Raw genomic sequence first — 13,145 nt, forward strand, 5'->3', positions numbered from 1 at the left:
GGCTGACTGTTATGTTTTTGTTGGAATTTTTTGGATGGTATGAATCGGTCTATGCTTACAAGTAGCCATTCAGTTAGGTATGATACTGTGGAGGACACGTTCTTTTTAAACATGGAATGCAAAGGTAGATCAGATATAATTGTACGGAAGTTATCCCAGTCAGCCGTAGAGTATCGATATACAGTACGGTGGAGAGGTACATCTGAAGACTTATTGCATTTCGTTTTCATCTTAACTGATAGAACCGAGTGGTCGGAAGATCCCAGAGGAGACAGAACAGAACTTGAACATATATATATATATATATATATATATAGAGAGAGAGAGAGAGAGAGAAAGAGAAAGAGAGAGAGAGAGAGAGAGTCATCCACATACAGTACTTTTTTGCTGTATCACACTAGGTGTATCAGAATATTGGGGGAATTTGTGACACCCAAAACACAAAACTGCGAATAAAATATTTAAAAAAACTCATAATTTTTCTTTTTAAAGTGTGAAGTTTAGTTTCTTTATGGAATATACTTCCAAAATAACCTATTAAAGTTGTTTAAAAAATGATAGAAATATTATTTTTTATTTTTTAAAAAACAGTGTTTACAAAGTGCGGGCGCGCCTTCATGCAGCCATTTTTTTAAATGAAAGCAATTGAATTTTACGAGTTATTTTTTTTTTTTTCAATTTTTAAACGTTAAAAATCTATCAAAATTTTTCTATTGGTTCAATTTTTACGATATTTCTAGGGTCAATGTAAAATGTTATGCTCTTGCCAATAAACCGAATATAATATTTTAGACAAATGTTGTTGTTGTTTTTTAATTCACATCCTCATTTTGAAATGTCTATTAAAATTTACATAATTAATTTACTCACCAAAGTTTTATGTATCACAAATTGAAGATAAAAGATCAATAAATAACTTTGGAATTCCCTTCCTGCTGTCTGCTTCCCTGGCTGTACTGATATGCAGAAGTTTAAATATAACATAAACAAATATCTTATTAATATTTCCTAGACATGGCCCCAATCAGGAGGCCCTTACGTCCAAGTGGCGATATGCTTTGTAAGGAGTGAACATGAATAATAATAAAAAAAAAATCGCCGGTCGATAAATGCAGAAGCACCCTGTAAACTGTCGGAAGATACCGATACGGCCTTGGGTTAGGTTCTGTATAAGTACTTTTTTTCTTTTTTTTTTTTTTCTTTTTGTTTTGATTTGATTTTCTCCGATTTCTGCTCTGTAGACCATACTGCATGATTAACTCAATTTTTTTGTAAAATAATATGCATTCCTATTTAGGCAGAGTTAGACACAAGGTCAGTTTTTATTGTGAGGAAAATCCAGCTCCCCAAAAAGGGACACTCTGGATAGGAACAAAAATAAAAATTGTCTCAGTCATGAAGGACTAATGCTCCACTGAAAAGATAAAGTGTAAAATTAAACAGATACTACACTGTTATCTTGTCCCGAAAGCCAATGAATACAAAATAAATTATATCATGGTTAACGTAACATAAAAAATACATTTTTGAAGGATGGTGTGTGGGGGACTGTCGTTAACTTATTTCCAACAAAGTTTCAACAAGTTTTATTTTTCTTCCACGTTCTCTATATTTGATGACGCGAAATCTTCGTCCAACCAGAAACACGAGACGAGATCACCAAGCCCCTCTGTGTCATCGTCTTCGTATCTGCAATCTTTATCATTTGAAATGTCGGACTCATATGTTTTAAGAATGTCGGACGGCTGGTTACTGTATTGCTCGTATGGCTGGTGAACAACGCCACCAGCAACGCTAAGAATATCAATATCGGAAAATGTGGTTGGTCGGTTTTCTTTATAGACTTGTTGCGATGTCGGCGCGTGTTGATAGTTCTGGTTGCCAAGAAGAAGATCCGTGTTGCATATTTGTGTGCATATTTGTCGACGCGGATCCTCAACAAGCAATTGAGTGTTTTCAATTGTTTGGTCTCCTGGTTGCGATGATGGAAAAGTTTGGAAATTTTCTGGTATTCTAGGATAGCTAACGCCGTGTCCAAGTCCGTAATATCCCTGCTCAAAATAGGTCCCGTTCTGCTCGGGTATGTGCAAGAGCGTTCCCGAGATGCCGTTTGCTTTGGAGAGAATCGATGGAAGCGTGATCTGTCTGTTATTATGAAGGCAGTTCGTCATGACAACGGGGTTGCATCTCGACTGCACTCCGTACAAATGCGCATTGATGAACGGTACGGGTGCCGGTTGCTGAATAAATATGGCGTTCCTGTAGGTGGAATTTTCTGAGGCTAAATGGTTTGCAATGTATGTTTCTTGTGTGCTGGGTATTTGGAAGGGTGCGGATTTATGCGGACATGCCTGGTGTATTCTTTCGTCTCTTTGCTGCAAATTGGCGTATTCAGCACTATGATGCTGAGAAGGGTATCCAGGTACCATGGACGATTGCGGAAGATAACCGTTGTACTCAGTAGGTGTTTGTGTGCGTGCTTTGGCGGTCATATACAGCTGTTGCGGATACGATGACATCCTGTTGGAGATATTGTACGGGGTGCAGAAAGCAGCACTCGTCTTAGGAATATTGTTATGTGTCATTTGCAAGTGACCATTTGGAACAGACACCATTTGAGACATTTGGTACAAGCGATTACTTCTAAGATGGTTATCCCCCAACTCAGGGAGTTTTACGAAAGCTTCGTAATTTGTGGTCTTGGGTTGTTTATCCTGTAACTTCAGATTGCTATGGATCTCGGGAAAATCTGCCTTGTATTGTTTCTTCATCCGTTCGGATTCTTTGAAGTACGGCTCTTTCTGCTCCGCGGACATTGCTCTCCATATTTTCCCGAGAACAACGTTCACCTGACGAACGGTGATGTCCGGATTTTGTTTCCTCACCTTCGGTCTAAACATTCGGCTCCACAAAAAATAAGCATTCAGCGGCTTTTTAAAATGATCCTTTTCTTTCTGACCGTTTGAAACGTCCATTTGTCAAAAACAAAATGTTTTCTAACTGCTTGCTTCGTGAAATGTGGGTGACGACAGCAGAGTGGATGACGACGGAATAGGCAGATGATATAAAAAAAAATAATGCAACTGCTGCTGATTTTGATTATGCTAATAATATACCTAGCATTTTGGAATTGGGTTATTAGAACGCAACAACGGTTTTAGCAACTGCAATTAATTATTTTATTACGTCACACAGCTTTTAGCTCCTACCATTCATTCCTTATGATGTCATATATATAACGCATATTATATATAGACAGTTAAAGGCGCGTTTCTTCATTTTTATTTACTGTTTGATTTTTAATTTTTCCATTTATATGTGTATATGTACTGTGAGCATGTACGTATGTGCGTACGTATATGTGTATATATTTAAAACTGACGTGGCACCTTCTCATTGGCTATACCTCCTCCTCTTCCTCCACCTCCTTCCTTTTCCTTTCCCCTTTTCCCCGTGTATACTCATCACTTTCACTATACCGATGAATTCTGAAGGATCGGTCGAAAATTATGTACTTGTAAAAAATGTTTTTTAAATTTTTTTTTTTTCATAATATTATTTTGTATTCCTGCACGTCACCAATTGAAAACGAATAAAGAAATGTTATAGGCTTTTATACTTTTCGTATTCTTTTTTATACATTTCCATCATACATATATATATATATATATATATATATATATATATATATATATATATATGATGATTGCAACGTCTTGTCAGACGAGTGCCACTCCCTCAGACACTTACAGTCCATGAGCCCAAAATGACTTCCATCGCCACGGGACCATTTTAATAGACAAATGCCTGAGGGAGTATCTATACACAGATGATGTTACAGAGTCTTAGCTTTGTAAGATAGCTAAGTTTCTCTCTCTCTCTCTCTCTCTCTCTCCCTCTCTCTCTCTCTCTCTCTCTGTTCAAAATGTTGAGATCCAGCAACAAGCAAGAGCAAGATAGCCAGCAACAAGTTAAACTGCAGACTAGCTTAATGCGGGTACTTGTCTCTCGCTTTATGTTTTTTTTTAGATCAGAGATTTGCTTCTCCTAGAAAGGTTGCCTTCACCACGGCTTACGGGGGCCCTGTCCACCCCAACACACACACACACACACACACACACACAGTGCTAGTTGGCCGTTGACCCCGAAAAATATATATATATAATATATTTGTTGAGGTTAAATAGAAAGAAAGAGAGAGAGAGAGAGAGAGAGAGAGAGAGAGAGATGAGAAAGGAACACCAAGATATATGTTCATCAATGTTTCGTCTTTATTTCAACACTTCCCCAGGATGATTAAATTCATCATCCTGGAGATGTCTTAAAATAAAGACGAAATGTTGATGAACATTTAATTTAGTTGCTACTTTTTCATCTTGCTCTCTCTATTCCTCTCTCCTCCTCTCTCTCCTTCTCTTTCACTCTCTCTCCCTATTTCTCTCTCTAACCTTACCTTTTCATCTCTCCATCTCGTCGGAATATTATTTCCTTTATTCGTTTCCCATGGACTTGAAAACGGCTGGCTAATTTTTATGAAATTTCACATGAAGATTTATGTTTCAGCCAATAACCATGGAGACCGATGGAGCGATAGGCACCGTTACACGCAACGTCTTCTGTTAATGACCTGCCGCACAATTGAATTGACTTGACTTTACGAGCACCTCTCTATCGTCAATATTCGTAGAAACACATTTTCTGGATATTGGCCCAGGCAATATCGAGAAGAAAAACATCGAATGGATTGCACACACACACACACACACACACACACAATATTGAATTCAATTGTAAGAATCGGCTTTCCACAACAATTGTTTTAACGGAATGTACCAATATTTCAAACACGCAATTCTCGATTTTGATTTGAGTCGCCTCAGACGTAAACGATGGTGATTGTTCTAAATTCCAATCGAAAACAACGAAATTTTTACATTCTAGAGAATTGAAAATTGCGAAAACGCAATACAAACAAAATAACAGAATTGACCGATGTAATAAGTCTACATAAAGAATAGGAAAACACAGACAGACGCTGCCATATATATGTACAAGCAAAAGCACCCGTCGTTGACTGGGTTCAAAAACAGCCTACAGAAAATGGACTCTGATTTATGAAAGTATGATACGTTATGAAAAGGAAGGGTTGTAAAGAGATAGCTTCGAATTTGGAGGTATCAAAACCAAAGCAAAATATGATTAAAGTAAAAATAAAATAGATAAACCCCATAATTAATTATACCATACCTGTTCACACTGGAACACTTATCACAATATTCTGTGGATCTATATTAAAAAAACTTCTTAAACTTTGTGACATATTTTTATTTTATGGAGGTCAGGCGCGAACGAACACCCCATAATTTTATCATACCATATTTCTTCAAACTGAAACATAATTATCAAAGTATACTTACGCAGATAGATATGAAAAGTCTTTATTAAAGTTTGTGCCTATTTCCATTCTATGAAGGCCAGGCGCGAACGCCGACCCCACAATTTTATTATGCCATCCCTATTTAAGTTAAAACATACTTATCAAAGTATTATTATGTACATCTATATCAAAAACACTTGTAAACTTTATTTTTATTTTTTTATTTTTTTATTTCCATACTTTGTGGACCAGGCGCGTACGCAAACTCCACAATTTTAATGAATCATCATTATGCCAGGTCAAACATAGCAAAGGGTACCACAATTACAGGAGCCTATTATGCTTCACTTTTGAGGAAATTAAGGGAAGCTATCAAAATTAAGAGGCGGGGCAAGATCAGCAAAGGTACCCTCCTCTTGCAGGACAACGCTCCTGTCCACAACTCGCATGTCGCCAGATCAGAAGCACGGGCGTGTGGTTATGAAATCCTCCCCAATCCTCCATACTCTCCTGAGCTTGCACCCTCTGACTTTCACCTTTTCCCAGCCATGAAGTTGTTTTTGAAAGGAAAGCGTTTTATCCAGATGATGCAGCCTTGATTTCTGAAGTCACGTCATAGTTGGAGGACCAATCTGGGGTGTCTACAAAAACGGTTTCCAGAGCTGCATCAAACGATGGGAGAAATGCATAACTCTGTGTGGTTCCTATGTAGAGAAAGACTAATAACTGTGCCAAGTTTCGTTGCTCTACTGCTATGGAAGTGGGTCAGGGGCATTACTTATTGCACATCCCTCGTAATGTACAGTGCAACCCGGATATAAGAACCTGGATATAAAAGAAGTGTAGAGACTGGAGCATATGGATAGATTTATTTTGACAAAAAGTGATCTTTCGAGTTCTTTTTTTTTTTTTTCTTATGAAAAAAAAATGAATGTTTATTTCCTATGAAACTGACTGGAGATATCAAGTATTATCAATCAAAATCCAGACATCATCGTTTGTCAGGATTTTGATTGACGGAAAAATATGGCATGGAATGTCCGCGGAGCAGAAAGAACCGTATTTTGAAGAGGCACAACGGATCAAAAGACAACACGAACTGGATCATCCAGATTTTAAGAGTAACTTGAACCCACGAAATGAGAAAAAGAAGAAAAAACATCCGAGACACTCAAAAAATCCCCCGAGATGGGGAATAGCCATCTTAGAAACTATTAAGTGTTGAGACATTATGTTGAACAAAAATGGCGACAGTTAATCAAATCGGCGAAGAATCAATGCAGTCACGATCTTGAGTCGTTTCGAGACAGAGTCGACGGCGAACTGATTGAATCCAAAATTCGAATTTTTTTATAATAACTTTTGAAGCTTCTGATTGGTTGATTGTTATAACTTGTGGTTATAAAAACGATCGTTGAAATCATTGGTGGCATACCCCCATTATAATTGGGGATGGTCTCCTAGCGTCTTCGGCTGCAGGGAGACAGGGTAGAGTACTCGTCAAGGATTCGTTCTTGACATTCAGCCCAACAGGTGAGGGGCCGGGAACCAGCCCACCACCTGTCGGACTGAATGTCCGCCTTGGTAACACCCAGGAGGTCCTCCTTCCCAGGCCTTACCACCCGGTTTTCGAGTGGGGCAAGTTTATTGCTTGTCGCCTGTTTCAAATCAAAACTTCTCGAACTTGTGTCAAATATTGGTGATGTGTTCACCAATCTAAATATCAACCCTCATTATAGCCAAAAAATATTTTAACAGAAACAATGAATTTTACCAAATGTCTCAAGCCGTGATCATTCAAAATGGTCAGATATTCTTGCTGATGGTCAAAAGCAAAGTACCTGGGGCAGGGTTTGGTTGTTATACGCCGTCTAGTGTCTCGAACAGAATGCCGTCATTTCCGGAACAAATTTATATGAACTCGAAACCATATGCAGAATCGCCTACTATGTGCAATGGTCACATTCTGGAACATAGGATATTGCATTCCTGTCTTTGTAAATCATCTTGAGGTTAAATATACACAAAAACATACAAGAAGGAAGATTTCCTGAAGGATGTCTTATAAATCCATTTTCTTCGGAGCTACCAGCACATAAAGCCTTTCGAATTCTTCAGTTCAAGAGAAAAACCTTCAGATGGCTGATAGGGTAGACGGTATTAAATCGAACATTTCTCCAACGAGAAATTTTAACGGTACTGGTGTATATTGTGAAACAGACCAATCTCATGCGTTCGCGTGGCTTTCACCGGAACAACAGCCGAATTATGCCGAGCGTTGCCGATAAAACCAGAACGAGGCTACGTAAAATAAATAAGTAAAATGAATAAATGTGAATAAATGTAAAATGTAAGAAATAAAATTTTTAAAAAATGACGACTTACCGTAATTTAATGTTTTTATATTTATTCATTTTTTTAATATTTATTTTAGAAAAGGTTAGAAGAAGCAAATATTAAGTTTTTAGTGTGAGAAATTTATTTCTCACGTCTCAATTTCCTCCCTGCAGAGGCAAAAGAATCTACAAATACAAAAGCCATACCTTTCAAAATCAAAATTTATTTAAATGTAACAGCAATTAAAGTTTATTGATTCTGGTATAGAATGTAAGAAATTTCCTCCCTGCAGAAGCAAATGAATTCCACAAACAAAAGCAGTACCTTCAAACTCAAAATGTATTCACAATGTAACAGCAATGAAAGTTCTTTGGTTCTGGTATAGTACCTTTTGCAAAACGGTGGCCCGATTTGTCCCCATACGCATGAAGCTTTTAGTTCGAATTACTATTGTCGGAATGTTAGTTCGTTGTTCCTCGAAAGGATCCATTATTGTTCATGGTAAACTCGACGGGAGTGATGGCGCCTAAAATTAGGCATAATGTGAGCCCCTTGGGACTCAGATATGAATTGAAATAAGATCCGATATTTGGTAAATAAATGTGCAGAACAGTTCTTCAATATCATCCTCAATTAGGATAAATTCAGCAGCATAAGTAGTCTCTGCTTGTAGAGATGTGGTCTTTTGTTCACCAACTGTTTGGTGTTCATGAAGGAATTGTCTTAGCTCCCTCCAGTGGCAGCTGCTGGGTTTTGAGTCTATCCTGATGCCGAGTTTTGTCTAGACTGAAAAAGAAAGCATGACACAAAAGCACGCCAAGTCAATCATCTGACACATTCAAATTTCAACCAATGACAGTCGACCACTAATGCGTAGGCGGACAAACAAGAAAAGATGGATGCCGTATATGTAATTTCTCACATTAGGTGTCAAATAATTTTAAGGAAATACTTTTAAAAAAGATTCATAGAATTTTTTTTTCACACGTTTTTTTTTTTTTTTTGCCATTTTTCATGTTTTAATTTTTTTTTTGTCGAAGAAAACTGGAAAAAACACAGGTTTTTTTTTTCAAGTATTGTTTAAGTATTTTTTGTATAAAAAAATTTTTGGTTTATTTTATAAAATTGGAAGAGAATATTTTAAAGATGCATTATGTCCATGATTTACAAGTTTTTGGCGGACAAACAAGTTTTTGGCGGACAAACAAGAAAAGATGGCTGCCGTATATGGAATTTCTCACATTAGGTGTCAAATAATTTTAAGGAAATACTTTAAAAAAAGATTCATAGAATTTTTTTTTCACACGTTTTTTTTTTGCCATTTTTCATGTTTTAATTTTTTTTTTGTCGAAGAAAACTGGAAAAAAAACAGTTTTTTTTTTCAAGTATTGTTTAAGTATTTTTTGTATAAAAAATTTTTGGTTTATTTTATAAAATTGGAAGAGAATATTTTAAAGATGCATTATGTTTGTACTGTCCATGATTTGCAAGTTTTGTTCCTCTTCCAATATTTATGCACAAGTCGTCTGCCGCCTCGTTGTAATTCACCGCCCCGCGTTGTGATTGGTTTATCGACGTGTTTCGTCAAACTGTAACTAAACCCGAGCTGTTGCTCGGCATAATCCGACTGTTATTGTCATGTTTCGGCCAAAGCCGAGCGAACGCATGAGATACGTTTGGTTCACAATATGCATTTTAATATAGAAATTTTCAAAACATTTCAATCATTAAATCATTGAATAATTGAGTCAATAAATTTGAATACAATAAATTTATATTGAAATTTATATTGAAATTTGTAAATACATTTCGAAGATACACTTCATCATCAGTATGTATTTCTTTCTTTCTTTTTTGCCATGTTCTAGTCTTTTCAAATGTCGGAACGGTGCGTTGGTCACGCGGAAATCACGTTAGGATTTGTGTCCTTTGATATGCTCCAACAACAACACCAACAACACCAACAACAACAACCACAACAGTATTGCAAAAAATGAAAGACATACTGAAGATGAAGTGTATCTTCGAAATATATTTATGAATTTCAGTATAAATTTCAAACAGAATAAATATCTGTATATTTTGTAACAATGCGTTGTTTTGGCTTCAAATGTATTTAATACGTATTTGTTTTATTCAAACTCAACCAGCGCTTCTATCAAGGAACACAAATCCTTACGTCAATGAATTTTGTTGTGTCGATAACATTGTCTTTTGTTTAGTATGAGAAAGTGTGTGTGTGTGTGTGTGTGTGTGTGTGTGTGTGTGTGTGTGTGTGTGTGTGTGTGTGTGTGTGTGTCTGTGTGTGTCTGTGTGTGTGTCTGTGTCTGTGAAAAGAAATGAAAAATGGAAGAGAAATTCTAAGGAAATCTTTCTTATGTTTGGAAGGTGAAGGTGGAATCTGTTACAGGTCAGGAAATATTTCCTTTCTCTTCAACAACAATAACTTAACAACACTGTCTTTTTCCAAATCTTATTTTTGTTTGTTTGTTTGTTTTTTTTTTGTTGTTTTTTTTTTTTTGCTTTTTATCTTTCTGAATAATTTACTTTCATTTTTCATGAAATTTTCTTTCAGTTGATGAGCTGTGATACAGCGAAACAGAACTGTATGCGGATGATAATAAAATGCTCTTAATCTTGGGTTGAGCATATTGGAGAGTGATACTTTTGTTTGTTTGTTTGTTTGTTTGTTTTTAGTTTGGACCACACGTTTTTCAATAAAAGTGTTGTGAGAAATTCCATATACAACCGCCATCTTTCTTGTTTGGGCCGGCCGCACAGTTCTGGTAGCCGGCCTGTGATTGGTTTAAATTTGAATGTGTCAGCTGATTTGACTTGGCGCACCTTTTGTATCATGCTATTATTTTTCAGTCCAAGAGAAATTCGGTACGGGATAGACTCAAACACAGCGGCTCTCGCTGAAGGGAGCCAAGATAATTCCTTCATGGATACCAAGCAGTCGGTGAACGAAGGACACATTTCTTCAAGCAGATACAACTTATATTGCTGAATCTATCCAAATCAAAGATGCAATTCAAGAACTGTTCTACATGTTTATTTTCCAAATATTGGATCTTATCTGATTTCCTCTTGAGTCCCGTGGGGCTCACATATGCCTGATTATAGGCGCAATCATTCCCGCCGAGTTTACCATGAAACATTCATGGATCCTTCCAAAGGAACAACGAATTAACATTCCAACAATAGGAATTCGAACTAAAGGCCCCATGCGTATGGGGGCAAATCGGGCCACCGTTTTGCAAAAGGGACTATACCAGAACCAAAGAACTTTAATTACTATAAATATTTTTTTAGTTTAAAGGTATGGCTTTTGTTTGTGTTTGTGTGCAAGAAGGAAATTGGAAATTGAGACGTGTGAGAAAGAAATTCCTTACAGTATTAATGGAGAAAGCTTTTGTGTAGTTTTGGGGGGAAGGTTGTTTGTTTGTGTGTGTGTGTGTGTGTGTGTGTGTGTGTGTGTGTGTGTGTGTGTGTGTGTGTGTGTGTGTGTGTGTGTAAAAAGTAATGAAAAATGGAAGAAAAATTCTAAGGAAATCTTTCTTATGTTACTGCTTGGTAGTTGAAGGAGTAATCTGTTACGGGCCAGGAAATATTTCCTTTCTCTTCAACGACACTGTATTCGTTCATATCTTGTTTTTGTTTTTGTTTTGTTTTTTGTTTTTTGTCTTTCTGAATACTGGTATTCAAAATATTGTTTGGTGTTTAACATATTGCCTGGTGTTTAACATTGTTTAGCCTTTAAAATATTGTTTGGTGTAAAAAATATTGTTCGGTGTTTAACATATTGTTTAGTGTTTAAAATATTGTTTGGTGTAAAAAAATATTGTTTACTGTTTGAAATATTGTTTCGTGTTTAAAATATTGTTTAGTGTTACAAATATTGCTTGGTGTTCAAAATATTGTTTAGTGTTTAAATTATTGTTTAGTGTTCAAAATATTGTTTAGTGCTTAAATTATTGTTTAATGTTTAAAACATGGTTTGGTGTTTAAAAATATTGTTTGGTGTTTAAAATATTGTTTAGTGTATAAAATATTGTTTACTGTTATAAATATTATTTACTGTTAAAAATATTGTTTGGTGTTTAACATATTGCTTAGTGTCTAAAATACTGTTTACTGTTAAATATATTGTTTACTGTTAAAATATTTGGTGTTTAACATATTGTTTAGTTTTTAAAATACTGTTTACTGTTAAAAAAAAGTAGTGTTTAAAATATCGTTTCGTGTTTAAAATATTGTTTAGTGTTTAAAATATCGATTAGTGTTACAAATATTGTTTAGTGTTTAAAATATTGCTTGGTGTTCAAAATATTGTTTTAGTGTTTAAATTATTGTTTAGTGTTTAAAATATTGTTTGTTTTTTTAAATATTGTTTGGTGTTTAAAATATGTTTTAGAGTTTGAAATATTGTTTAGTGTTTAAAACATTGTTTAGTGTTTCAAATATTGGTCGGTGTAAAAAATATTGTTTAGTGTTTAAAATATCGTTTCGTGTTTAAAATATTGTTTAGTGTTTAAAATATCGATTAGTGTTACAAATATTGTCTAGTATTTAAAATATTGCTTGGTGTTCAAAATATCGTTTAGTGTTTAAATTATTGTTTAGTGTTTAAAACATTGTTTGGTCTTTAAAATATTGTTTGGTGTTTAAAACATTGTTTGGTGTTTGAAATACTGTTTAGTGTTTAGAATATTTTTCAGTGTTTAAAATATTATTTAGTATTTAAATATTGTTTGGTATGTAAAACATTTTTGGTGTTTAAAATATTGGAGACATTCTGTTAAACAATCGTTGGGAAATGTCGAGTCTTACAATTGAATTTAATATCGTGTACAATCCATCCAATATTGTTCTTCTCGACGTTACCCGGACCAATATCTAAGATTCGCAGCTATTTTAGAAACACGGTTTAAACTGGACTTCAGCAAATAGATCTCTGTTCTCGTCGAGGGTAGTAGTGCAGGTAAGCGCTTGTAATCTTTCGCTATCTCTTGGTCTGTGCATCAAGGTTGTCTACATAGTCTCTGCTATGCATGCTTAGATTCGGGCCGCCACTTCGCAAATTTACAAGTGGGGAGGAGGTAAGATCGGACTTATACGAAATAGACTTGCCTGGAAGAACGTGAACTACGGCTTTGTGTTGTGCTTTCGAAACATCAAGAAGGTGACAGACGCGCTCACACATTACGAAACGATCACGTGGGCCAAAACCAACCGTAGTAATTTAATTGACCTGCGGTCAAGTGCCTGGAGCGGCGAGACCACTATGCCGTCTCCTTTCTGCTTGACAGATGGCCCAGTTCGAATCATGGCGTTTTCGTTCTCACCAAAACCGTTAGTGGACCTGCTAATCTTGATATTTTGTTTGTCTGTTTGTCCCCATGCGGTGTTGATGACGCCATCGTTTTGT

At 35.8% G+C, this 13,145-nt stretch overlaps 1 protein-coding gene across 1 annotated transcript; it reads right to left on the bottom strand.

The window, feature by feature from the left end:
* Positions 1-558: 558 nt before the first annotated feature.
* LOC145246480 (uncharacterized) lies at positions 559-3,195 on the bottom strand. The gene has a single exon (XM_080108100.1). It carries the CDS (start codon positions 2,973-2,975, stop codon positions 1,587-1,589), a length of 1,389 nt encoding a protein of 462 aa, XP_079964226.1. The 5' UTR covers positions 2,976-3,195; the 3' UTR covers positions 559-1,586.
* Positions 3,196-13,145: the final 9,950 nt, after the last annotated feature.

This window comes from Euprymna scolopes, chromosome 24 (genome assembly GCF_053919585.1).
Source record: "Euprymna scolopes isolate OS-2025 chromosome 24, ASM5391958v1, whole genome shotgun sequence".
In the NCBI taxonomy this organism is placed as follows: Eukaryota; Metazoa; Mollusca; class Cephalopoda; order Sepiida; family Sepiolidae; genus Euprymna; species Euprymna scolopes.

Excerpts from the sequence above, each read along its gene's own strand:
- LOC145246480 (XM_080108100.1), bottom strand. The coding sequence starts at position 2,975 with ATGGACGTTTCAAACGGTCAGAAAGAAAAGGATCATTTTAAAAAGCCG.